Source organism: Oncorhynchus masou, chromosome 32, assembly GCF_036934945.1.
Source record: "Oncorhynchus masou masou isolate Uvic2021 chromosome 32, UVic_Omas_1.1, whole genome shotgun sequence".
NCBI lineage: Eukaryota > Metazoa > Chordata > Actinopteri > Salmoniformes > Salmonidae > Oncorhynchus > Oncorhynchus masou.
Genome location: NC_088243.1, coordinates 69,727,763 through 69,751,488, shown reverse-complemented (window position 1 = coordinate 69,751,488; position 23,726 = coordinate 69,727,763). Strand labels below are relative to the sequence as shown.

Here is a 23,726-nt window from a genome sequence, read left to right as displayed (position 1 = left end):
AGATGGCAGCAGTGTATGTGCAACGTTTCAGACGGATAACTTGAATTATGAGCAAAATACATGACATTTAGTGTGAAGTCACCCAGGTACATATGGGCAAATCGTGAAAGGTACATTTGCATTCATATTACATTTTTATGCAAGAATATCGTCAAATCTTTATACCTAGACTTTGATTTAGCTTTTCCAGTATTAGTAGCCCTAAAAGTTTTGTCCAAAAGGAAAATGCATTATGTCGTACAAGGTTAGTAGCTACATTTTACAACATATACAGGGCTGCCTCATTCCTCATTGGATATCTAGCTAGCTTTGTTTGGCCACAATTGGTGGCCAAACAAGTCGGCGTGCCTTGAAGGTGTAGGTCTCTGACCAAATATGTTGGATATACTACACCCCTAATGATATAGAAGTCTGGTTACATTCTAGGATCTCTGAGGAATACATACGAACGTGATTTGGCTGGTTGAAACATTTAGGGTTAGACTTTCACAGATTCCTTTCTTTGCAAATTGAACGAGTGGAAATACAAAGTCGACCGTGCAAGCCTATATGGACCTTTTTAGGATATGAAAAAATGATTTTATCTAACAAAACGACACTTCATGTTATCTCTGGGACCCTTTGGATGATAAATCAGAGGAAGATTTCATAATGTAAGTACACATTTCACCTTCAGATGTGATTTTATCAAACCTATCGCGGTGAAAAGTGTTTTGTTGTTAGGAGCTCTCCTCAAACAATAGCATGGCATTTTTCTGCAGTAATAGCTACTGTAAATTGGACAATGCAGTTAAATTAACAAGAATTTAAGCTTCCAGACGATATAAGACACCTATATGTAACATTTGTCGTTTCTCTAAAATCTGTGATCATGACACAAGGCGCAGCATGATTTACAGCTGTCCCGTTGACGGGACGCCTATCCTATCTTCTGCAAACCAACTCTACCTTGTCACAACTGATTGGCTCAAATGCATTAAGTTGGAAAGAAATTCCACACATTAACTTAAGGCACACCTGTTATTTTAAATACATTCCAGGTGACTACCTCATGAAGCTGGTTGAGAGAATGCCAAGTGTGCGCAAAGCTGTCAGGACAAACGGTGGCTATTTGAAGAATCTCAAATATATTTTGATTTATTTAACACTTTTTTTGGTTACTACATGATTCCATGTGTTATTTCATAGTTGATGTCTTTAGTATTATTCTAAAATGTAGAAAAGAATAACCCTTGAGAAGGTGTCCAAACATTTGACTGGTACTGTACATATATACCCAGCAAAAAAAGACACGTACTCACTGTCAACTGCGTTTTATTTTCAGCAAACTTAACATGTGTAACTTAACACATATTTGTATGAACCTAAGATTCAACAACTGAGACAAACTGAACAAGTTCCACAGGCATGTGACGAACAGAAATTGAATAATGTGTCCCTGAACAAAAGGGGGGGTCAAAATCAAAAGTAACAGTCAGTATATGGTATGCGTTAAGAACTGCAGTCCATCTCCTCCACATAGACTGCACCAGATGTGCCAGTTCTTGCTGTGAGATGTTACCCCACTCTTCCACCAAGGCACCTGCAAGTTCCTGGACATTTCTTGGGGAATGGCCCTAGCCCTCACCCTCCGATCCAACAGATCCCAGACGTGCACAATGGGATTGAAATCCAGGCTCTTCACTGGCCATGGCAGAACACTGACATTCCTGTCTTGCCGGAAATCAGTCACAGATCGAGCAGTATGGCTGGTGGCATTGTCATGCTGGAGGGTCATGTCAGGATGACCCTGCAGAAGGGTACCACATGAGGGAGGAGGATGTCTTCCCTGTAATGCACAACGTTGAGATTTCCTGCAATGACAACAAGCTCAGTCTGATGATGCTGTGACACACCGCCCCAGACGGACCCTCCACCTCCAAATCGATCCTGCTCCAGAGTACAGGCCTCGGTGTAGCGCTCATTCCTTCCTTCGAACTTGCAACATGACTCCGACCATCACCTCTGGTGAGACAAAACCACGACTCGTCAGTGGAGACCACTTTATAGGGCTTTGCGGTCAGAGGCCATGATGCAACCAGTGCTCTCGATGTTGCAGTTGTAGAACCTTTTGAAGATCCATGCCAAATCTTTTTAGTTTCCGAGGGGGGATAGGCTTTGTCGTGCCCTCTCCACGACTGTCTTGGTGTGTTTGTGACCATTCTAGTTTGTTGTTGATGTGGACACCAAGGAACTTGAAGCTCTCAACCTGCTCCACTACAGCCCTGTCGATGAGAATGGGGGCGTGCTCGGTCCTCCTTTTCCTGTAGTCCACAATCATCTCCATAGTATTGGTTACATTGAGGGATAGGTTGTTACCTGGCCAGGTCTCTGGCCTCCTCCCTATAGGCTGTCTCTTTGTTGTCAGTGATCAGGCCTACCACTGTTGTGACATTTGCAAACTTATTGATGGTGTTGGAGTCGTGCCTGGCCATGCAGTCGTGGGTGAAAAGGGAGTACAGAAGGGGACTGAGGATGCACCCCTGATGGGCTCTAGTGTTGAGGATCAGCGTGGCAGATGTGTTGCTACCTACCCTCACCACATGGCCCGTCATGAAGTCCAGGATCCAGTTGCAGAGGGAGGTGTTTAGTCCCAGGATCCTTAGCTTAGTAATGAGCTTTGAGGGTACTATGGTGTTGAACACTGAGCAGTAGTCAATGAATAGCATCCTCACATAGGTATTTTTATTTTACCTTTATTTTCCTATGCAAGTCAGTTAAGAACAAATTCTTATTTTCAATGACAGCCTAGGAACCGTGGGTAAACTGCCTGTTCAGGGGCAGAACGACAGAATTTGTACCTTGTCAGCTCGGGGATTTGAACTTGCAACCTTTCGGTTACTAGTCCAATGCTCTAACCACTAGGCTACCCTGCCGTGTTCCTTTCGTCCAGGTGGGAAAGGGCAGTGTGGAGTGCAATAGAGATTGCATCATCTGTGGATCTGTTTGGGCGGTATGCAAATTGGAGTGGGTCTAGGGTTTCTAGGATAATGTTGTTGATGTCAGCCATTACCAGCCTTTCAAAGCACTTCATGGCTACGGAGTGCTACAGGTCTGTAGGCAGGTTGTCTTTGTGTTCTTGGGCACAGGGACTATGGTGGTCTGCTTGATACATGTTGGTATGACAGACTCAATTAGGGACATGTTGAAAATGTCAGTGAAGACACCTGCCAGTTGGTCAGCACATGCCCGGAGCACACGTCCTGGTAATCCGTCTGGCCCCGCAGCCTTGTGAATGCTGACCTGTTTAAAGGTTTTACTCACATCGGAGAGCATGATCACACAGTCGTCTGGAACATCTGATGTGCTCATGCATGCCTCAGTGTTGCTTCCCTCGAAGCAAGCATAGAAGTGATTTAGCTTGTCTGGTAGGCTTGTGTCACTGGGCAGCTCACGGCTGTGCTTCCCTTTGTAGTCTATAATAGTTTGCAAGCCCTGGCACATAAGAAGAGCGTCAGAGCCAGTGTTGTACGAATCAATCTTAGCCCTGTATTGACGCTTTGCCTGTTTGATGGTTCATCGGAGGGCATAGCAAGATTTCTTATAAGCTTCCGGGTTAAAGTCCCGTACCTTGAAAGCGGCAGATTTACCCTTTAGCTCAGTGCGACTGTTGCCTGTAATCCATGGCTTCTGGTTGGGGTATGTACGTGCAGTCACTGTGGGGACGACGTCCTCGATGCACTTATTGATAAAGCCAGTGACTGATGTGATGTACTCCTCAATGTCATCAGGGGAATCCCGGAACATGTTCCAGTCTGTGATAGCAAAACAGTCCTGTAGTTTAGCATCTGCTTCATTTGACCACTTTTTTATAGACCAAGTCACTGATGCTTCCTGCTTTAATTTTTGCTTATAAGCAGGAATCAGGATGATAGAATTGTGGTCGGATTTACCAAATGGAGGGCGAGGGAGAGCTTTGTACGCATCTGTGTGTGTGGAGTACAGGTGATCTAGAATTTTCTCCCCTCTGGTTACACATTTAACATCTTGATAGAAGTTAGGTAGAACAGATTTAAGTTTCCCTGCATTAAAGTCTCTGGCCACTAGGCGCACCGCCTCTGGGTGAGCGGTTTCCTTTTTTCTGATACAGCCAACTGACTGCAGTCTTAGTGCCAGCATCTGTCTGTGGTGGTAAATAAAGAGTCACGAAAGTATAGCTGAAAACTCTAGGCAAAAGTGTGTTCTGCATTTTATCACAAGATACTCTACTTCAGGCGAGCAAAATCTAGAGACTTCCTTAGATTTTGTGCAACAGCTGTTTACAAATATGCTCAAACCGCCATCCCCTCGTCTTACCGGATTGTGCTGTTCTATCTTATATCCCGCAAGCTGAATATCCATGTCATCATTCAGCCACGATTCCGTGAAACACAAGATATTACAGTTTTTGATGTCCCGTTGGTAGGATATTTGTGATCGTACTTAGTCTAATATATTGTTCAATGATTGCATGTTGGCGAGTAATATTGACGGTAACAGCTGCTTTCCCACTCGCCTTCTGTGGATGTTTACGAGGCACCCCGCTCTGTGTCCTCTGTACCTGCGTCTCTTCCTCTTGCAAATATCTGGGATGTTGGCCTTGTCGGGTGTTCGAGTAATGTCCTATGCGTCCTGCTTGAAGAAAAAAATCAGAGGTGAGTGATTGCTGTCCTGATATACAGAAGCTCTTTTTTTGCCTTAAGATACGGTTGCATAAACATTATGTACAAAAAACCCACATAATAGCACAATTGGTTGTGTGCCCGTAAAACTGCTGCCATTTCTTCCAGCGCCATTTTAAACCCAGTTGTTGCCATCCTGTACCTGTCCCACAGGTGTGATGTTCGGATGTACCAATCCTGTGTAGGTGTTGTTACACGTGGTCTGCCACTGCGAGTACCATCAGTCCGTCCCGTCTCCCTGTAACGCTGTCTTAGGCGCCTCACAGTACAGACATTGCAATTTTTTTCCCTGGCCACATCTGCAGTCCTCATGCCTCCTTGCAGCATGCCTAAGGCACGTTTACGCAGATGAGCAGGGACCCTGGGCATCTTTGTTTTGGTGTTTTTCAGAGTCAGTAGAAAGGCCTATTTAGTGTCCTAAATTTTCATAACTGTGACCTTAATTGCCTACCGTCTGTCAGCTGTTAGTGTCATAACGACCGTTCCACAAGTGCATGTTAATTTATTGTTTATGGTTCATTGAACAAGCATGGAAAACAGTGTTTAAACCCTTTACAATGAAGATCTGAAGTTATTTGGATTCTTACAAAGTATCTTTGAAAGACAGGGTCCTGAAAAAGAGCGTTGATATGCACAAATACACGTGTAAAAAGTAGTCACTGAGATAGGGATCAGAAGGTCACATGTTCTAATGTTGCAGATTCTCTTTCTCAAAAAAATGTCAATTTATAGCCCCATTTACACTTTGCATTAACGTGGTTTTCATGATCTGATCAAGATGACACAATTACTAGCTATTCTACGATTTCTGCTTCTAAACATGGTATTTAAATGTGTCCCTTCCACTGAGTCTGGATTTTGAACAGATTTCCTGGCCCCTCCCTGTATGCAAATTATTTGACAGATTGTTTCAAGCAGACAAAAATCCTTTCCATGCAATTATTCAGAGACAACATTATTAATAAGACAATATAATTTAATTACCAGATAAGCCAATCAATTATGTAAAAAGTGAGGGAAATATCATGAAATATAAATAATCACAGTGCTATTACTAAACAAAGTGAACATAAATATAATTCCATCAGTGGTATTGTATCTGTACTGTATGCATCATGTACTGTCATATCTAGATCAGAGCCTTCTGATCGGAGACCCTCGTAGTGCACATGTAACATAAATCCAAATCATACATCCAAACGTTCACTCAACATTGAGATAAACAATTCCAAACGTCTCAGGTCATTTGATGTAATGTTACTATATAACAATAGAGATGGCATATAGTAAAAGGGTCCGATCCGTTCAATTAGCCTTCAACCAGCTTAAACATGAACATTCCACTTGTCATTTGTTAATCACAAGTAGTCACACTCTCCATTGAAGCAATACAGCAGGGAATTATCTATCCAGAGAGAATCTTTACAACTGTCCAGAACCGAAAACTATTCAGGGACTAAAACTCTTTCAACTTCAATTGATAGGAAGATTGGTTTGAGGGTAAAGCCTAAGAACTGCTCCGAAAGATGAAAAAAAAAATTGGGAAAAAAATGATTACAATAGAATACATTTACCGAAAGACCTTCTCACAATTACATACATAGAAATTCAGAAAATAATCTTTACCACTTTTTGATTAAAACATCCCTTTGTTGTCTGTTTCAAAAAGGCAGCTTACATTATCGGCAGCTCTGGGGTGAAATCTCCCCTTGGTACAGATTTAGGATCAGTTTACCGTCCCCCAATCCTAACCTTAACCATTAGTAAGTAAAATTCTGAATCAAGATCTGCATCTAGAGAAACCTCACCCTACACCTTCTGAGCACAATTAAAATAGTGATAAAAACACTGCAAGGGCCTAGATGGTTGTGTTTACTTATAGTTCAAATCAGGATAGAGTCTGGGTTACTGTTGTAATGTTATTGAGTGTACATTTTAACAACTAGTAACTCCCCTACTTACATTCCTAATTCAAATGCACTGGAATGGATAAGATTTGTGAAATTAAATCAAATTAACAGAAGTTTAAACATACTGCTTGGCCATATACAGTAGTACTGCAATCCTTTATATGAATTAAATCAGATTACTAAAATATTATTCTATTGATGTATAAATGATCATCTTGGGCCTATCAGATGGCTTAAGGACTCAACATTGTTAACTAGAGTTTCTATATAAGTATACAGCACAATTACTCTGCCTTACATACAACACAATGAGTAATACAAACTCTCTCCGTTGTCAACCAATAGCAGTTTAACATATCCCCCAATTGTCACTGACCGTCATTTGTGAATCCTAGCCTAGTTGAAAAGCAGCTGAAATTCTCACACACCTTGCCCGCCTCCCATAAACCCTCAATCCTCTGCTCCGTTTGGTGTGAAATGTACAGATGAGAAAGAGAAGAGAGAAAGCAGCTGCCGTCTCACTTTTACAGTTTGATAATGAGCCCGCCACAGATGGCTGGTGTACTGAATATCTTCCCTGGGAAACACAGAGAGGAAGAGAAATGGAGATAATGAAAGCTGTCCTCAGCAATAGGTGGATGATAAGGAGCAAGGGCACCAAGTTGACAGTGGAAGCTAAGAGGAAAAATTAAAAAGTTGCATGACTTGCAAGAAGCAGGGTGGATGTTCATTCACAGGCAAAAATCTAACACTGGCCACATACACTCAAAAACAGAGACGACCTGGTTCTCTTTTCTCAATCTTCCCTTTTCATCAGCAATAGACCAAATAGTTTTTTCAACACCTACATATATTATTTACATTTAAACAATGGCTTTACGTCATTCTCTGCTGTCTCTAAGTCTCATTTGTAACTGTATAAAAAGGGACGTTATTTACAGTTGGCATGTACGACTTGGAGTGCTGAGTCATGAACTGGAGTCTTAGGGTCTCTGTAGCTAGACCATCTTAGTTATAGTTGCATGTGACAGCGCAGCTTTTTGATAAGGCACTGTAACTAGTGTCAACAGCAAACAGGCCTTCTGTCTCTCTCACACACACAAGTTGGGGCCGTAATTATAAATAAAGTCAATTCAGAGGGTCAACGGAATACTTTCTGAATGGACTGAATTGAAATGAAAATCCCCCCTGCCATGTTTTACTGTTCAACACACCCTAAACTAGCTGTCAGTCCTTATTTCCTCATCATCCTAATAGCTGTTGTGCCAACTGCCCAGCTTCCCATGGATTGCATAGGGGCCTGATCGGTGTGGTTCTGAGAACAGACTAATAGTGTGAATGTGTTAGAGGCTTTACAATAAGTGTATGTCAGATATTTTGCAATGCTAAGTATTTTAGAACTGGCTTCTTCACATTAAAAAAATCATCACAGCTATAAAACAAAAGACAGAGAAATAGTAGCATTAACAATCAGAGTCCACCAGTAGCCACGATCCAGAGGCGCCTGGGTATTTTAGGACCCCTTCAGCCGAACACTCCCCAGGATATACAGTCATCTGCATCCAGTGGGTTCACAGTTCCTAGTTTCCCCATTATCTGTGTTTTCCATGCAATGTTCAGGGGGAGGAGAAAGGTGCCGAGCTACCATCCTTCTGGAGTGTAAATGTCAATCAAGCAGTCCTGCAGTCACTAACTTAGGGGGGATGCAGGTTTGGTGGGGGCACCAACTCTGCATATCTGGTGGAATGAGCAGGGAGTCAGAGCCTTGCAGTTATTCTCCACTCATTACAGGCAGATGCTTCTCACTCATATAGCAGCTGATTAAAGTGTCTCCCTCACAGGTCCAGACAGAGCGCTTTAGGGAAAGGTTGTGACTGACTGTGGGAGGGGCAAGGAAAAAAAAAACATCATGCAGCTAGAGTGCCTTATCCTTGGCAATAATTGAGGCCTCCGCGTCAGTTTCAGGTGAGGCCAAGGGCGGGACTTTGGTGGGAGTCGGCGAGGATTTGGGTAGACTGGGCAGCTTCTCCTCCCTGGGGGAGGGGCTTCTTTTCTCTGCATAAGCGATGGCAGAGTCTGCCATGCTGGGCTTGGCGTCGTCAGGGGTGTGCTCGTTGGGGATGAGTGGAGCTGTAGTTTTCTGCAGAGGGAACATGGCACCATAAGAAGATTCTAATAGTAACCGAAGACCAGGAACTATTAGCTGGCCTGTATTAGAATTCAGGGCAAGTGAAAAGGCAAAACATTGCACCAGTAGAAATATACAGACACAAAGCGAGGCACAAAATAGCTAGACATAGTGAGGTGCAACAGTAGATAAGCTATACATAGGCACGGAATGGCAACTGCAGACATTGCAAGGTGCAAAATGGCATCTGTACAGAGGCAGAAAATGGCTACAGAACAATGAGCCGCTGAGTACTTTAATACTATCTCTAGAAAAAAAGGAAAACAGTTTCTGCTCTACAGTACATTGTTCTCCCTGTACACCTTTGCTTTCCTTCTCTCTTCCCTCTCGCTCTATTGACTTAGGCTATATTTTATGCACGCTCACTGTACTATGCTTTGTGTCTGGCAAGCTGGAACGATTTTAGTGCCAGACACAGTAAGTTAGTGTGTGTGTGTGTGCTTACTGTGGTCTGTGGCACTGGATTGCTGTTGGTGGCAGGCTCGGCAGCGGATGTGGGAACAGGCAAATCATCCCGCATCAGACCTCTTCTGTCCAAGACACTGCCAAGGGAAGACAAACAAATCAGTCATCAACACCACCCTATTCACTCCCGAAACAGAGAGGAGAGGGGGAGAGAGAACAAGATAGAGACAAGGGAGGGAGGGAGGAGGATGAAGAGAGGCTACGGTATGAGGGGAATAAAAGGAGAAACTAGGGAGGGATGGGTGAGGGTCGGAAGAGGACGACAGAGGGTGGCTACGGAGAAGAAGAATATTACAGAGACAAGTTAACAAGAGAGAAAAAAAAGAGAGAGACCATGAGAAGAACACAGAAGCAGAGTATTTTCCACACTAGTTCATCCTCTGAGCAGAGACAAGGCAGCTAGACATCTTATATGCAGGCCCACACAGCACTAGTGGTCCTGCAGCACAGTAACTGACATATGCAGGCCCACACAGCACTAGTGGTCCTGCAGCACAGTAACTGACATATGCAGGCCCACACAGCACTAGTGGTCCTGCAGCACAGTAACTGACATATGCAGGCCCACACAGCACTAGTGGTCCTGCAGCACAGTAACTGACATATGCAGGCCCACACAGCACTAGTGGTCCTGCAGCACAGTAACTGACATATGCAGGCCCACACAGCACTAGTGGTCCTGCAGCACAGTAACTGACATATGCAGGCCCACACTGCACTAGTGGTCCTGCAGCACAGTAACTGACATATGCAGGCCCACACAGCACTAGTGGTCCTACAGCACAGTAACTGACATATGCAGGCCCACACAGCACTAGTGGTCCTGCAGCACAGTAACTGACATATGCAGGCCCACACAGCACTAGTGGTCCAACAGTACAGTAACTGACATATGCAGGCCCACACAGCACTAGTGGTAGGCAGGCGCACACAGCACTAGTGGTCCTACAATACAGTACCTGGGGTACGCAGGCCCACACTGCACTAGTGGTTCGACAGCCCAGCACCTGGGGTAGGCAGGCGCACACAGCACTAGTGGTCCTACAGTACAGTACCTGGGGTACATGGGCCAACACTGCACTAGTGGTCCTACAGTACAGTACCTGGGGTACGCAGGCCCACACAGCACTACTGGTCCTACAGTACAGTACCTGGGGTAGGCAGGCGCACACAGCACTAGTGGTCCTACAGTACAGTACCTGGGGTAGGCAGGCGCACACAGCACTAGTGGTCCTACAGTACAGTACCTGGGGTATGCAGGCGCACACAGCACTAGTGGTCCTACAGTACAGTACCTGGGGTATGCAGGCCCACACTGCACTAGTGGTCCTACAGTACAGTACCTGGGGTAGGCAGGCCCACACTGCACTAGTGGTCCTACAGTACAGTACCTGGGGTATGCAGGCCCACACTGCACTAGTGGTCCTACAGTACCTGGGGTATGCAGGCCCACAGTGCACTAGTGGTCCTACAGTACAGTACCTGGGGTAGGCAGGCGCACACAGCACTAGTGGTCCTACAATACAGTGCCTGGGGTACGCAGGCCCACACTGCACTAGTGGTCCTACAGTACAGTACCTGGGGTATGCAGGCCCACACAGCACTTCACAGCAGTTATTGATGATGTTCTTGTGGCTGTAGGGGTTCTGCACCCGGTTCTTTCCAGACCACGAGCCTTTGATCTGTTTAACACAAAATACAGTCCCCCATTTAAAAATAAAATACAGTAAAAACACATATAGCAAGGTACACATTTATTGTGTCATCTATTCCATCTAGGGTCAATTCCATTTCAATCGAAGTCCAAATCTTTCTTTTTAAATGAGGAAATTGGAATTTCAATTCTGGAATCTACTGAATTGGAATGGAATCTAGCCCAACCCTGCTTCAGCCAGATGCAAACACTCTTACCAAGAGAGGCCTGAAGTTGGGTTGGTTTTATGACTTAACGACCAGTCGTAAATGGTTAACTTTCTCCCTCTGCCTCTCAAATAATGGAATGTCTGAGTTGTATAGACTCTTGCCAAAAGAACTTCAACATCCAAAAGTGGATAATGAAACATTATTCCTAACATAAAGAAAGTGGGAAATTGTCGGTGGGGATGCAAACAATGATTATGTCGTATCATTTGTGATGTCATTAAAGACGATTTAACAAAAACATTGTAACTTTAAGAGCTTTCACAATGTGTATGTCAGAATTGCTAAACTTTTGTGAAGATGAAATGTGATTTTTGCCTTCGAAATGAGATAATTGTTGTTATATAAAAAAATTACCCAGTCAGTAACCACACCCACATGAGCACAGGCATTATGTCATAAGGATGATACACCCCATTTGCCAGAGTGCCTATAAAGGACCAAAACATGCCGGGTTGCTGCCGATGTGTAGAGTGGTTCTAGCTGTACCCTGAATAATCAACCATTGAGGCCATAGAACGTGAGGGTTTGATCCACACTTTACAAAATGTTTTAAAAAAAACATCAAGACCAGAAAATGGTAAGACCCTCAAACTCAGAGAAGACTAGATATGCATCATCTGCAGCTCAGCATGTAACGTAGACAAGGAAACTCGACCGAAGACGAGAAAAGAAGCACATTTCCCTATCAAAGGACCATTGGAATGTCTGATGTATCCAGTCTACCGAACACTTCCAGAACAAAGAAAGCTACTACTAAGGACATGGTGATCTCTGGTGGACAACCAGAGACTCACAAACAGACACCGTCGAAGTATTCGTCACAGACGGATCGGGTGAGTTCAGAAAGACGACAAAGACATACAAGTGAAAAATATGTACATTGCATTTCTAAATACAAATGAGCGGTTGTTAGGGTGTTAAATATCCATATGTTCGATGCGCGTATTATTCAACTGTTTGTATGATCGTTGAATTCCTTTGTCTCTTCTTCTCTCCCCACCCCTTTCATTGTGTAACCAGCGATCATACCGGGTTAGTCCACTAGGGACTTTTTATCGCATTGTTAGTAATCAATGTATAATCTATCGTGGCTGTGTTTATGTATTGAAGTGTGATTATTTAGTTAATTATTTACTTACTAACTAAGCCAATTTGTCTATCGCTGAGTCATGTATACTAGGGTTCGTGCAGATTTAATGGATTATGCGACATTCAGAATAAGATTGATATGAGCAAATGATTGACTGCTATGATAGAGATATTCTGATCTATTCTTGATTTCATTCAGTAAATGGTAACTCAAACTTCTTTCATGGTACCCCAGGTTACTAATGAGTTTATTGTTACATGATTAAATTAATCACATAATAATTACAGTTAATTATTCGATAAATAGCATGTCATCGCATTAATGATTGTCACATTACGACACACTTGCGGGCCAAGGTCCTGCAGGTATTGATATGTCTATTATTAGCCTGATGACAGACAAGGCGGGCTGACAGCCACGGTGCTGTGTTGCTACCAAAGTGACAGTGGCTCATTTTGCTCACACTGCTCAATACCAGTAAAAATATGGCTGGCAGCGCGCAGGGGGAGAAAGAAGAGGAATAATACAAACATTAAAGTAGAGAAAGAGCTCTGCAGCTCTCAACAGCTACTACTGCTGCCATCTCTGCCCCTTTCCAGCACATCTGGGAGAGACTTGGATACAGACATACAGTGCCTTCGGGAAAATATTCAGACCGTTTGACTTTTCCACATTTTGTTGTTACAGCCATATTCTAAAATGTATTAATCCTCAGCAATATACACACAATAGCCCATAATGTCAAAGCAAAAACAGGTTTTTAGACAGATGTTTTCAAATGTACTAAAAATAAAAACTGAAATATCTTATTTACATAAGTATTCAGACCCTTTGCTATGAGACCCAAAATTGAGCTCGGGTGTGCCCTGTTTCCATTGATCATCCTTGAGATGTTTCTAACTTGGAGTTCACCTGCTGTAAATGCAATTGATTGGACATGATTTGGAAAGGCACACCTGTCTATATAAAAGGTCCCACAGTTGACAGTGCATGTCAAAGCAAAAACCAAGCCATGATTGTCCGTAGAGCTCCGAGACAGGATTGTGTCGAGGCACAGATCTGGGGAAGGGTACCAAAAAATGTCTGCAACTTTGAAGGTCCCCAAGAACACAGTGGCCTCCATCATTCTTAAATGGAAGTTTGGAACCACCAAGAATATTCCAAGAGCTGACCGCATGGCCAAACTGAGCAATCGGGGGAGAAGGGCCTTGGTCAGGGAGGTGAGCAAGAACCCGATGGTCACTCTGACAGAGCTTGAGAGTTGCTCTGTGGAGATGGGAGAACCTTCCAGAAGGACAACCATCTCTGCAACACTCCACCAGTCAGGCCTTTATGGTAGAGTGGCCAGACAGAAGCCACTCCTCAGTAAAAGGCACGACAGCCCGCTTGGAGTTTGCCAAAAAGGCACCTAAAGACTCTCAGACCATGAGAAACAAGAATCTCTGGTGTGATGAAACCAAGATTGCGCTCTTTGGCTTGAATGCCAAGCGTCACATCTGGAGGAAAACTGACACCATCCCTAAGGTGAAGCATGGTGGTGGCAGCATCATGCTGTGGGGATGTTTTTCATCGGCAGGGACTGGGAGACGAGGCAGGATCGAGGCAACGATTAATGAAGCGAAGTACAGAGAGATCCTTGATGAAAACCTGCTCCAGAGTGCTCAGGACGTCAGACTGGGGCGAAGGTTCACCTTCCAACAGGACAACAACCCTAAGCACACATCCAAGACAATGCAGGAGTGCTTCGGGAAAAGTCTCGGAATGTCCTTGAATGGCCCAGCCAGAGCCCGGACTTGAACCCAATCGAACATCTCTGGAAAGACCTGAAAATTGTTTTGCAGCAACATTCCCCATCCAACCTGACAGAGCTTGAGAGGTTCTGCAGAGAAGATTGGAAGAAACTCAAATACAGGTGTGCCAAGCTTGTAGTGTCATACCCAAGCACACTTGATGAGAGGGTCTGAATACTCATGTAAATGTGATCAGTTTTTTTTTTTTAAATATAAATTAGCAAAAATGTCTAATAACCCGTTTTTACTTTGTCATTATAGGCTACTGTGTCAGCTGGGAGTGAGGGCAAGGGGAGGCAGTAGCGACACTGACAAACTTGTCAAACGCCTCAATATTCAAAAGGTTTTTTAATTATTATTATTTTTTTAATGGTTTTGTTTATGTAATAGCCACGGATTTGAGTCTCTACGAGTGCCATGTATCAAACTTCAATCATTCCTGCATTGCCGTTCATACGCAATGGTCATATAAAGTAAACATTGCTATGACGGATTTGATTGATTCCAGCCTTTTAGTGGCCAACTAAGACTGCAAAGCACAAAAAGGGTGTGTGGTTGCCTAGGTGACAGGTGGTATAACTAATGTTTACACTACCCACCCTAGGTGTGTATCTTTCCAGTCACATGAAGCCCCGCCATGTTAGCACTCCCCTTTTAGCATTAACAGTACCCTGGAGTGAAGAAGATCCTAACAACTGACACAGGGTTATATCTTATTGCAGCTCCTTATGGTTAAGTACTAGGGGAAGGGTTCATCTGAACCCAGATCTGTGGTCATGTAAAAACTTTTTACTCAAGTGTCCAGCTGTGTCGTGTCTCCAGAGAGACGGCTTGCATCCCGCAATGCACCAATGTTCCAGCATACCCGCCTGTACTTAAACGTGGTTTGGCAGAGAGGAAAGGGCAGAGTGGAGACATCCGGCTTTCTTACAACATTGCCTTATCCACTTTTTGCCCTAGTGTAAACATCCCCCGGACACAAAATGGTAACTAGCAAGAGAGTGAGTTTCACAAGTGGCTAGTTTGTATCAATCACCTTCACTAAAACCACTGCAAAGGTTTTGCCTGCAAACTTTGGTTTTTTATCGCAACATTCTGGGCAGGTCTGCCTACTGGCTATGGTAAGAGTTTTTAATGAGCACAATTTTAAGCCCTGTCTACCCAAACTTGTGATTTGTTGGAAGAGTTGTCTGTCTGAAAAGGACACTCCACAGAATAATTATTATTGTTAAATCTAATTGACCAAGATAATCCATCATGATTCCCTGACCGAGTGCTGCTGCCCTAGGTCTAATATTTTCAAGACGACCAGCTGTGTCAATCTAAAATGTCTTTCCTTTCCATATCTCCATTCTTTAAATCACCAGTGATAGATCGAGGACGCTAGTTTAAACTATTGAGACATAATATAGAGAATGGTAGAGAATATAGATACTCACGTCCTCATTGGTGGTCTGGTTGAGGGAGATCAGGTAAGTATGGAAGCCTGTCAGTCCCACCACTGACCACAAGGTGAAGAAGCACACCAGCACTTCCAGCACAGTGGGATCAGGTTAAGGAAACAACAGCACAGATACTGCACTACAAGCTCTCAAAGTCCACAGGTCAAGGATAGGTCTTTCATGACATTACTGCAATCACTAATGATTTATTTTGACATTCCATGTCCCAGTGACGATTCAGCTTATAACTCAATTTGACTCAAACTAAATTCTGTATTATTAATAGTGTCTTCATTTCTTTTAGTGGCCCTAAGGGGGAAGCCACGGTGGCCCTAAGGGGGAAGCCACGGTGGCCCTAAGGGGGAAGCCACGGTGGCCCTAAGGGGGAAGCCACGGTGGCCCTAAGGGGGAAGCCACGGTGGCCCTAAGGGGGAAGCCACGGTGGCCCTAAGGGGGAAGCCACGGTGGCCCTAAGGGGGAAGCCACGGTGGCCCTAAAGGTCAATAAACAGATGGTATTGAGGCCGTTTTCAGTTACAACATTAACAATGTCTACACTGTATTTCTGATCAATTTGATGTTATTTTAAATGGACAATTTCTTTTGCTTTTCTTTCAAAAACAAGGACATTTCTAAGTGACCCCAAACTTTGTGGAACTGAAAGGATATGTCCCAGGTGTGTCCTGTAGTGTCTTCACAAACCCGGAGTTCACCGAGCCTGTAGAGACGTGTACATAGTTAAGAGGGTTTCTGTGATACACTCAAGCTCTCAAACACACCACACACATCTAATACGCTCTAATACATGCACTTAAATATTCCCCTCTCACTCACTCCACTACACCATTAAAAAAAGAAATGATTAATACAAATTAGGGACAACATTGACAGCACGCTGACTGAGGCTTGAATTAAGCTCAGAAGCCTGGAGCTAATTATTCTGACTTTAAAATGCTCTATGCTTTTCCCTGCCTCCTGCTGTCTGTAAAGGCCCATATAGGAACACAAAGGAGAGTGTGTGTCATCCAGGCAGTTAGCGTTGCATGTCACTTCACGCTTTAGTCAAGCCTCAGCTGAACTAGGTCTCGGTTTCATCACCATATTTAGCCCACATCACTCACTTGACAAGCCAAATCCAGTTTGGTTACATTCCCTCAACTATCAATAGTGACAGCTTCCTGCAAACCTGTGCATTTCCTATCCACCAATCTGTAAACACCATGGTCTGAAACTGACCTGGACCTACCTTAGAATATAATATCAAAAGCTGCTCTGGTCTTGGCTATGACACAACAGTAACATTCCGGCGTGCCAAGCCCCCCCCCCCCACACACACACACACACACACACACTCCCTGTAGCTCCAGAATACTCACGCATCACCACGTGTATGATATTGAAGGTGAAGATGTAGATGGTGAGCAGAGACAGGGACAGGGTGAACAGGTAGAAGTAACGGTAGTTCCTCTTGCCCACACAGTTGCCCACCCAGGGGCAGTGATGGTCAAAGCGATCTGTAGAGAAGAGGGGGGTGAGGTTAAAGATCGAGGTGGATGAGGTTAAAGACCAATGAGGTTAAAGACCGATGGGAAGAGGTTCTGGGGCCATGGGATCAAACGCCACTCCATCATAGACACAAAAAAACGAACTTAGTTCAATTTAACTTGGAGATGCCAATGAGTGCATAGGATAGACCCTTCCCCAAAGTTCTGCTGGTTTAATGTATCAAAGATAGTAAAAGACATTTGACTAACAAAGAGTAAACTGCAGGCTATAACAAAGAGAGAGACACACACACACACATAGACCAGTAATGAATTTGGCAGACCAACATATTGGCATCACATTGCCTTCCTCACGTTTAGCTAGGTAGACATTGACAACTAATTCTGACAACAACCTGTTCAACAAAGGTAAAGCAGCCATTATCCAAATGTCCTCTGCTACAAAAGGTCACTAACCCTTAAAGACGAGCGCACGGTTATTACAAGCAATAGGAACTGTTTCCTTAGAATTCCCTCTGGTCTGAATATAGTGACCCCCATCTCATTATTAACAGAGTCAATGCCGGGTCAGATAGCTTCCGAGGCAAAACATCTTGCTTTAAACGGTTCTCCCTGTGGCAGATAACAAGCACACCCTGGATAGTTTCACAACATTATTTAAATGAAAATTATGACAGCATGCAGGTGGGAAGACTTCTGCATTGGAGCATAATAACAATGAGGAAGAACCATCAGATGATCTGTTGATGTACGGTATATGAGCCTCGTGTAGATAATAGACTACTAAATCATATATGGCACACACGCCCGCGCCCACAAGTACAGAGTGAGGATAGAGAAGACGGTGGAGGATCAGTGTGTGCCTCTATGCACAGTCATGGTTAGAACACAGGGCCGTCTGTGTGGGGCCAGTGCACCTGCTGCAGTCTGTCTGGGTCACACAGCCCCATCATGACACAGCAGCCTGTCTCCTTACAGGATACTCTGCACTAAGGGCTCTATACAATCAAGGAAGGGAGAGGGTTTGATGTACCTACAGCTTTGCCCAGGAGCAAGACGAAACAAAAATACACTACTTCTTCCTCAATGCAATCAAGTCTGTGTTGTATTTCACTGAATTATTTTTGTAAAAAAAGAATCAAATCACATTTTGAATAAAACTAGTGGGCGTGGTTATTATCTGGAAGGAAGGTGTTTTACATGGAACTGCCCTGTGTGTGGTGTTAACAACATTGACAAATCAATGTAGGCAAGGTCAAGTCTTGAGCAAACATTTAAAAACTTCTGTAGAATGTGTCCTTCACCCACTGATAAAAGACAAGCTAGTCCCCAACACAATACCCAGTGTCAGAGTGAATTATTCTATGATAACAAAATGAATTAAAAACTGAAGAGAGCAGGAGAAGAGTGCTCTCCCTTACCCACGCAGTTGTCACATATACTGCAGTGTGAGGCACGAGGTGGTCGGAAGATCTTGCAGGTGTAGCAGTACTTCAGTTTGACGATCTGCCCATTGATTTGGACGTTGCGGATCCGAGGTGGAGGCCGCTGCCCAGCCGGGACGTTCCCATTGGTCGCCTCTGTGAAAAACGGAGGGAAAGGAGACATCAACAAAAGGTGCCCATTTTGGTTTATACTCAGTTAACAATCTAGTCATTATCATACTGTGTAATGAAATACAGGTTGAGGCTACTCTTGGTATAAATTGTATTTTAACCAGGAATAATGATCATTTTTATTCAGTCATGTTTTAAACAAGGTTGGTCACATTTAGGAGTCACAGACCACAGGGAAATTACACTGAACAAAAACATAAATGCAACAATTTCAAAATATTTTACTGAGTTACAGTTCAAAAGGAAATCAGTCAATTGAAATAAATTCATTAGACCCTATGGATTTTGGAATACAGACATGCATATTTTGGTCACCATGGATTTGAAAACCAGTCAGTATCTGGTGACCAACATTTCCTCATGCAGCGCAACATCTCCTTCGCATCAAGTTGATCAGACTGTTGATTGTGGCCTGTGGAATATTGTCCCACTCCTCTTCAATGGCTATGTGAAGTTGCTGGATATTGGAACACGCTGTCGTACACGTTGATCCAGAGCATCCCAAACGTGCTCAATAGGTGACGTCTGTTGAGAATGCAGGCCATAGAAGAACTAGAACATTTTCAGCTTCCAGGAATTGTGTACAGATCCTTGAGACATGGGGCTGTGCATTATGATCATGCTGAAACATGGAGGTTAGGTAGAGTTGAAACCAGGATTCATCCGTGAAGAGCACACTTCTCCAGCATACCAGTGGCCATCGAAGTGGAATATTTGCCCACTGAAGAAGTCGGTTATGACGCCGAACTGCAGTCAGGTCAAGACCCTGGTGAGGATGACGAGCATGCAGATGAGCTTCACGGAGACGGTTTGACAGTTTGTGCAGAAATTCTTAAGTCATGCAAAACCAGTTTCATCGGCTGGTCTCAGACTATCCCGCAGGTGAAGAAGCCAGATGTGGAGGTCCTGGGCTGACATGGTTACACGTGGTCTGTGGTAGTGGGGCTGGTTAAGGATACTGCCAAACATCTTGAGGCGGCTTATGGTAGAGAAAGGAGAATTCAATTCTCTGGCAAAAGCTCGTGGACATTCCTGCAGTCAGCACACCAATTACACACAGACATCTGTGGCATTGTGTTGTGTGACAATACTGCACATTTTAGAGTGGCATTTTATTGTCCCCAGCACAAGTTGCACCTGTGTAATGATCATGCAGTTTAATCAGCTTCTTGATATGCCACACCGGTCAGGTGGATTAATTATCCTGGCAAAGGAGAAATGCTCACGAACAGGGATGTAAACAGATTTGTGCACAAAATTAGAGCGAAATTAGCTTTTGTGCGTATAGAACATTTCTGGGATATTTTATTTCAGCTCATAAAACATGGACCAACACTTTACATGTTCTGTTTATATTTTTGTACAGTACACATTTTCAGTCGACTAAATATACCAGACTAAACCAAAGGATACATTTTCCTTTTAAATTGACCCACAGTGCCTCTACTAGACAAATATATAGTAGAGTGTATGTAATGAGAATCTTGCACTGCCTGTTGCCAGCTCCACTGCCTGTTGCCAGCTCCACTGCCTGTTGCCAGCTCCACTGCCTGTTGCCAGCTCCACTGCCTGTTGCCAGCTCCACTGCCTGTTGCCAGCTCCACTTCAAATAATTGTATTCAAAGCCGGTGGAAATCAAGGTTCCTGTTGTGTTGAATATCTACACAGTAAAGCTGTGAGTTGAGCCTCACCGGCTGATAAAGACGAAGGGCTTTGGAAGTACACACACCAGAATAGTTCAACCTTAATGTCAGTGAATGACATTTATTTAAAAAATATATTGAAAAAATCATGATGTTATTGTTATTTATTAGCCTGGACCTGGGACGATGTGTCTTGCTGTGTCAGGGTATATAGTAGAGGTCGACCGATTATGATTTTTTTCAACACTGATACCAATTATTGGAGGACCAAAAAAAGCTGATACCGATTTAAAAATAAATCACCCGATTTTTATATATTTGTAATAATGACAATTTCAACTTTTGAATGAACACTTATTTTAACTTAATGCAATACATCAATAAAATCTATTTAGTCTCAGAAAAATAATGAAACATGTCCAATTTGGTTTAAATAATGCAAAAACAAAGTGTTGGAGAAGAAAGTAAAAGTGCAATATTTGCCATGCAAAAACCTAACATTTAAGTTCCTTGCTCAGAACATGAGAACATATGTAAGCTGGTGGTTCCTTTTAACATGAGTCTTCAATATTCCCAGGTAAGAAGTTTTAGGTTGTAGTTATTATAGGACTATTTCTCTCTTTCTCTCTCCCTCTCTCTGTATTTCATATACCTTTGACTATTGGATGTTCTAATAGGTACTTTAGCATTGCCAGCCTAATCTCTAGAGTTGATAGGTTTGAAGTCATAAACAGCGAAGAGCTGCTGGCAAATGCAGGAAAGTGCTGTTTGAATGAATGCTTACGAGCCTGCTGCTGCCTACCACCACTCAGACAGACTACTCTGTCAAATCATAGACTTAATTATAAACACACAGAAATACGAGCCTTCGGTCATTAATATGGTCAAATCCGGAAACTATCATTTCGAAAACAAAACGTTTATTCTTTCAGTGAAATACGGAACCATTCCATATTTTATCTAACGGGTGGCATCCAAGTCTAAATATTGCTGTTACATTGCACAACCTTCAATGTACAATTCCGACAAATTAATTACGGTCTTTGTTAGGAAGAAATGGTCTTCACACAGTTCGCAACGAGCCAGGCAGCACAAACTGCTGCATATACCCTGACACTTCTTGCACAGAACGCAATAAAAGTGACAATTTCCATCATTAAAATAAATTCATGTTAGCAGGCAATATTAACTAAATATGCAGGTTTAAAAATATATACATGTGTATTGATTAAGAAAGGCATTGATGTTTATGGTTAGGTACATTGGTGCAACGACAGTGCTTTTTTCGCGAATGCGCTTGTTAAATCATCACCCTTTTGGCGAAGTAGGCTGTGATCCGATGATAAATTAACAGGTACCGCATCGATTATATGCAACGCAGGACAAGTTAGACTATTAATATCAACCATGTATAGTTAACTACTGATTATGTTAAGATTGACTTTTTTTACAAGATAAAATTAATGCTAGCTAGCAACGTACCTTGGCTCCTTGCTGCACTAGCGTAAAAAGGTAGTCAGCCTGCCATGCAGTCTCCTCGTGGAGCGCAATGTAAATCAACCATAATCGGTGTCCAAATATGCTGTTTACCGATTGTTATGAAAACTTGAAAATCGGCCCTAATTAAAATCGGCCATTCCAATTTAAAAAATAAAAATAAAATAAAAATAAAAATAAAAAAAATAAAATAAATCGATCAACCTCTAGTATATAGTCCTGTTTTACAAACACTAGATGTACAAAAGTATGTGGACACCTGCTCGTCGACCATCTCATTTCAAAATCATTGGCATTAATATTGTGTTGGTCCTCCCTTTGCTGCTATAACAGCCTCCACTCTTCTGGGAAGGCTTTCCACAAGATGTTGGAAAAAATTGCTGTGGGGCCTTGCTTCCATTCAGCCACAAGAGCATTAGTGAGGTCGAGCACTGATGTTGGGTGATTAGGCCTGGCTCGCAGTCGGCGTTCCAATTCATCCATAAGGTGTTTGGTGTGTGAGGTCAGGGCTCTGTGCAGGCCAGTCAAGTTCTTCCACACCAATCAACAAAGCATTTCTGTATGGACCTTGCATTATGCACGGGGGCATTGTCATAATGAAACAGGAAAAAGGGCCTTCCAACTGTTGCCACAAAGTTGGAAACACAGAATTGTCTAGAATGTCATTGTCAGCGTTAAGATTACCCTTCACTGGAACTTAAGGGGACGATCCCGGACCATAAAAAACAGCCCCAGACCATTATTCCTCCTCCAAACTTTGTAGTTGGCACTACGCATTGGGGCAGGTAGCATTATCCTGGCATCCGCCAAACCCAGATTCGTCCGTCTGACTGCAAGATGATGAAGTGGGATTCATCATTCCAGAGAACACGTTTCCACTGCTCCAGAGTCCAATGGCGGCGAGCATTACACCACACCAGCAAATTGCACATGGCGATCTTAAGCTTGTGTGTGGCTACTCGGCCACGGAAACCCATTTCATGAGTTTCCCGGCAAACGGTTCTGGTGCTGACATTGCTGCCAGAGGCAGTTTGGATCTTGGTAGTGAGTGTTGAAACCAATGATAGATGATTTTCACGTGCTACAATGCCTTGCAAAAGTATTCACCCCCCTTGATGTTTTTCCTATTTTGTTGCATTACAACTTGTAATTTAAATGGATTTTTATTTTGATATGACGTAATGGACATACACAAAACAGTCCACATTGGTGAAGTGATTTTTAAAAACTTGTCAAAATATTCTAAAACAATTAATGGAAAAGTGGTGCGTGCATCTGTATTCACCCCCTTTGCTATGAAGTCCCTAAATAAGATCTGGTGCAACCAATTACCTTCAGAAGTCACGTAATTAGTTAATGTCCACCTGTGTGCAATCTAAGTGTCACATGATCTCAGTATATACACACAGTCGTGGCCAAAAGTTTTGGGAATGACACAAACATTAATTTCCACAAAGTTTGCTGCTTCAGTGTCTTTATATACTTTTGTCAGATGTTACTATGGAATACTGAAGTATAATTACAAGCATTTCATGTGTCAAAGGCTTTAATTGACAATTACATGAAGTTGGTGCAGAGAGTCAACATTTGCAGTGCTGACCCTTCTTTTTCAAGACCATCTGCCTTGGCATGCTGTCAATTAACTTCTGGGCCACATCCTGACTGATGGCAGCCCATTGTTGCATACTCAATGCTTGGAGTTTGTCAGAATTTGTGGGTTTTTGTTTGTCCACCTGCCCCTTGAGGATTGACCACACATTCTTAATGGGATTAGGGTTTGGGGAGTTTCCTGGCCATGGACCCAAAATATCGATGTTTGTTCTCTGAGCCACTTAGTTATCACTTTTGCCTTATGGCAAGATGCTCCGTCATGCTGGAAAAGGCATTGTTCATCACCAAACTGTTCCTGGATGGTTGGGAGAAGTTGCTCTCGGAGGATGTGTTGGTACCATTCTTTA

The 23,726-nt window shown here is 43.2% G+C and overlaps 1 protein-coding gene across 1 annotated transcript in view; it reads right to left on the bottom strand.

Annotated features, from left to right (window-relative positions):
* Positions 1-5,937: 5,937 nt before the first annotated feature.
* LOC135526527 (palmitoyltransferase ZDHHC9-like) overlaps positions 5,938-23,726 on the bottom strand; it is a 44,781-nt gene continuing 26,992 nt past the window's right edge. The window contains exons 3-9 of the mRNA XM_064954987.1: positions 18,434-18,592; positions 16,884-17,021; positions 16,179-16,225; positions 15,506-15,610; positions 10,842-10,945; positions 9,244-9,340; positions 5,938-8,750 (exon numbers count right to left, since the gene is read on the bottom strand). Coding sequence (XP_064811059.1) covers positions 8,526-8,750; positions 9,244-9,340; positions 10,842-10,945; positions 15,506-15,610; positions 16,179-16,225; positions 16,884-17,021; positions 18,434-18,592 — 875 coding nt within the window. The 3' untranslated portion in view covers positions 5,938-8,525. The remainder of the gene's footprint in view (positions 8,751-9,243; positions 9,341-10,841; positions 10,946-15,505; positions 15,611-16,178; positions 16,226-16,883; positions 17,022-18,433; positions 18,593-23,726) is intronic.